Source organism: Myxocyprinus asiaticus, chromosome 49 (genome assembly GCF_019703515.2).
Source record: "Myxocyprinus asiaticus isolate MX2 ecotype Aquarium Trade chromosome 49, UBuf_Myxa_2, whole genome shotgun sequence".
Lineage (NCBI taxonomy): Eukaryota > Metazoa > Chordata > Actinopteri > Cypriniformes > Catostomidae > Myxocyprinus > Myxocyprinus asiaticus.
The window spans coordinates 8,850,690-8,855,167 of NC_059392.1; the positions used below are offsets into that span (position 1 = coordinate 8,850,690).

General features: G+C 37.0%; 1 protein-coding gene across 1 annotated transcript; it reads left to right on the forward strand.

Moving 5' to 3' along the window:
• Positions 1-2,350: 2,350 nt before the first annotated feature.
• pdzk1ip1 (PDZK1 interacting protein 1) lies at positions 2,351-4,144 on the forward strand. Its single transcript, XM_051693204.1, has 4 exons — positions 2,351-2,586; positions 2,740-2,854; positions 3,362-3,442; positions 3,831-4,144. Exons 1-4 carry the CDS (start codon positions 2,520-2,522, stop codon positions 3,901-3,903), a joined length of 336 nt encoding a protein of 111 aa, XP_051549164.1. The 5' UTR covers positions 2,351-2,519; the 3' UTR covers positions 3,904-4,144.
• The last annotated feature ends 334 nt before the right edge of the window (positions 4,145-4,478 follow it).

The following is a 4,478-nucleotide window of genomic DNA, read 5'->3' on the forward strand; positions in this document are numbered from 1 at the left end:
ACGATTTAGTTGAAATAACACAGACTGATGGCTTCAACCGAAGCATATACCAATGGTTAACAACCTTGGAGCTCACCATAGGTCTGTTTTAAAAGGTTTTTAAGTTCTCGTTAAAAATGACTTGGCCTATGAAGAAAATGAATGCAATTTTCACTTCTGGAACCAGACTGATGCACTCTACACCACGGCATTGTTGAATAATTGATTCTGATTGGTTGACAGTGGGTGTCAATTTTCTATAATTACACTGCTAGAAAGAGTTCTTGGTTCAACTACACTGACACCAACCAAGACAGCTTGGAACCTGGGAGTGGTGGTAGATGGTCAGCTTAACTTGACTGCCCACATCTCATCAACCGCACAGTCTTGCAGGTTCGTGCTTTACAGCATCAGGAAAATCAGACCTTTCCTGTTTGAATATGCTGCACAGCTCCTGGTCCAAGCTCTGGTCATTTCAAGACTGGACTACTGCAATGCTCAGTTGGCAGGCCTCCCAGCTAGCACGATTAAGTGACTGCAGATGGTCCAGAACACAGAAGTGCATCTGGTCTTCAATAAGCCAAAGAGGGCTCACATCAACCCACTCTTGATTTCACTCCAATGGTTACCTGTAGCTGCCTGCATCAATTGACTCTGGCCTTCAGGACAGCCTGTGGAACAGCACCATCTTAGTTCAATTCACTCCTCCAGGTCTATGTCTCAACTCACTCTCTGCTGTCAATGAACGAGTGGCACCTGGCGGTCCCGTTGCATAGAGGCACAAAGTCCATTTCATGATCATTCACTTTCTCTATTCCTCTGTGGTGGAATGAGCTCCCAACCTCCCCACGATCTGCTGATCTCAACATTCAAGAACCAGAACCAATCCACACTAAATGCACTTACTTAATACTTAATATAAAAAAATATTTTATTGACACTGACTACTACCCCTGGAGTCACAAGTTTGAATCCAGGGTGTGCTGAGTGACTTCAGCCAGGTCTCCTAAGCAACCAAATTGGCCCGGTTGCTAGGGAGGTTAGAGTCACATGGGGTAACCTCCTCGTGGTCACGATTAGTGGTTCTCGCTCTCAATGGGGCGCGTGGTGTGGATCGCGGAGAGTAGCATGAGCCTCCACATGCTGGGAGTCTCTGCAGTGTCATGCACAGGGAGCCACGTGATAAGATGCGTGGATTGACTGTCGCAGAAGTGGAGGCAACTAAGACTTGTCCTCCGCCACCCGGATTGAGGCGAGTAATCACGCCACCACGAGGACCTAGTAAGTAGTGGGAATTGGGTATTCCAATTTGGTGAGAAAAGGGGATAAAAAATAATAATAATAATAAAAAAAATAATATATAAAAAATAAATATTGCCTGTCTCTTTCTTCTACACTACTCCAGCCACTTTGAGAACTTGGCAGTGTGATACTGCAGATATTGTTGAATCTTGTATGGCAAATTGCTTGCTTTGTTCCTCATTTGTAAGTCGCTTTAGATAGAAGTGTCTGCTAAATGATTAAATGTACTGGAAATGTAAATGTAGTTGTAGTTCCTGGTTTGTTGACTGCATTTAGTAAATGCGGCTTGGGCTGTTTTAAGTGAGATACTTACTCAATGACATAAGTAAGTAGTTCTACACACACAAAATATTATTTTTTTTTGCCTCTCCTGAAAAATATCTTGAGATAAACACATTATATGGACAACTGTGGTATAAGCTGAATAATTAACCCCAGACTGTTGAATTATTGAAAATTAATGCACACCTGAGGTATAACAGTCACTCTACTTCACATTGTGGCCACATTACTAACTTAGGTGTGTATTCATTTTCAATAAATCAATAGTCCCTTATCCAATTATTCCTTACATGTACCATTATGTTCTTTCAGAGCTTGTTTTACTTTAGCTAAACTGTAACTCCCTTGGGAGCAAAGTAGCACTGATGGGCTTAATGTTTCTATCAAGCCTTCAGTGATCTATTACTCATTGAAAACCATGGAATGCTGATAACCAGCCAAATTACTTTATCTTTGCAGAGATCTCTCTCACGATAGACAGCTTATGGAAGTTTAGGGAACATCTTTTTTTTTAAACTGCAGTGTGGAAGATAACTTACTCCACTGGATTAAATGTAACTACCATCGTCTCTTGAGGATAAAACAAAATTCTTTTAGAAAGAAATTAATATTTATGTTCGTGATGTGATAATTGACATCACTGGGATAAAAAATGGATGGATATCAATTGAAAACATTTGAGATCTTTTAGAAAATCAGCGATTATTAGTTTCTCACCCATCACGCCTTTGCTATTGTTCTGGCGAATCATGTGGTGGGTAAATGATTTACCTGACCTGCACAGATCTACTCTGGTTGTTGTCTTTACCTCCATGTTAAGATAACTGTTTCCTAGTTAGAATACATCAGGGATGCAGGTGCTCATTTGAGCAGTAGATACATTTAGAGATTTCAACGTAAGTGACAGCTCAGCAAGTGACAGCTTAAGGAAATTACTGTGCATCTGAAAAATAAATATGGGGAAATCAATCACTGTGCTTCACTGGGTTCTGCTCACACTGGGACTAGCTGCGGCTCAAGTAGGTATGATTCTTTTCAATGCGTTTGGAGAAATAAGTTTGCAATAATAATAATTAAAAAAAATTACAGTAAAGTGCAATCCTGAGCTCATTTTCAATAGTCTGAGATGGTTTAACTTACAGTTTTTCGTCTTTCTCTTTGGTATCTGTTTCTCAGATAAGGTGGAGCGTGCTTTGCCAAACTGGCTTACAGGAATCATCGCTGTTGCCATCTTCCTCTTTCTTCTCTTCATCACCTTCCTCATAAACAAAGCCTGGTGTGAAACTCCAAGGTAGTCCATCCCATCCTAAAAGATTTAGATTCGATACTAAAACCTGAAACAGATCTTCCTAATTGAACGGAAATAAAAATGTGGTAACACTTTATTATAACTTTCATAGTAAGTAATTAACAAACATTATGCTTAACAGATCAGTAGTTTATGTACATTCAAATATTATATTCAAAAAGTCTCGACCAATGAATTTGTGGTTACACTTTACAATAAGTTTCTACTTGTTAACATTAGTAAATGCATTAGATATCATGAACTAACACTGAACAATATACTGTATTTTATATCTACACTAAGTGGATAAAGCTATCAAAATATTTGAATAAAAAATTAAGACATTAAGTACTTGAATGCAAACATTATATAATGTAATCCTGTCTGTTAATGTTGTCAGAGTTCTCATAAACAGTTATACATATATGGTTTATTATTATATGATATAGTTTATTAAGCCTCTGGAATCAGGTTTGTGTAACTAAAGTCTGTTTTATTGTTTTTGTAAAGCAAACCAGAAGCAGTGATACCCAATGAATACGCCATGACTAATGGATCGCCAACCAATGAAACTAGTCTTGACGCAGTCAGGTAATAACTCCTCAACAATGCCATTAATAAGATTTTATAAAGCTTTAAGGCACCATTCTAAAGCTTTGACTGGTTCAATAGTCTAGCCACATAACTGAGAAAAGAAATACACTGATTTGTACAGAAACTGACAGATGTTCATTTGTCCTGAGAAAACGTCTTATCTGAGCTGTATGTTTTATGACATGATTTGATGTAAAATTCACACTAATTTGTCCAAGATTACAATGTTTAACTTAAAACAAATAATTTCAGTAAATCAAATTACTTTCATACTGTAAGTCAGAATGTTCGTTAAATGAGAAAATGATGCTGAAAATTAGTAAACATTTCTTTTGAAACAGGTTTCTCTATTAAACACTAGAATTTGAAATGCTTGTTTTTCCAGGAGCAGCGAGTGCACTCAAGCATACGAGAACATCATCGTTCACCAAACTGATGAAAAAGTAACTGTAATGTAACTGAGGAAATATCTACACTACAATCAGCACCCTATTAACTCTGTTTGCTGCTGTAACCAGTTGAAAATATTTTACTGACATAGCCTAACTTGTACCAAAGGTTAGCACTGTTTTTTTGTTTTGTAGACTAACTGTAACTTTAAACATTAACTGTTGTTAATTCTAGAAATAATTTGTTGTACTTATGCATATTCATTTAATATTCAGAAATTTAGCTAATAAAGACATGGCTGGTATTGGATTTTTTTCTGCGTTAAAACTGAGAAGCATTAGAATAAAAGTATTAGTTCACCCATAAATGAAAATTCAGGCATTGTTTGCTCACCCCTATGTGTTGTTTTAACCCTATATGACTTACTTTCTTTTTCTTAACACAAAGGAAGAAATTGTGAAATAATGTTGTGCTCAGTGATGTCATACAATGGCAGTTTATGGTGACCACCTCTTCAAGCTTCAAAAAAATGCAAAAGTATAATTCAGAAGTCTAATAAATTATTCAGTGAGACTCATGATTGTTATGAACGCATACGATAAGGTTTAGTGAGAAACAAATGAAATCTAATGTATTATTTAAT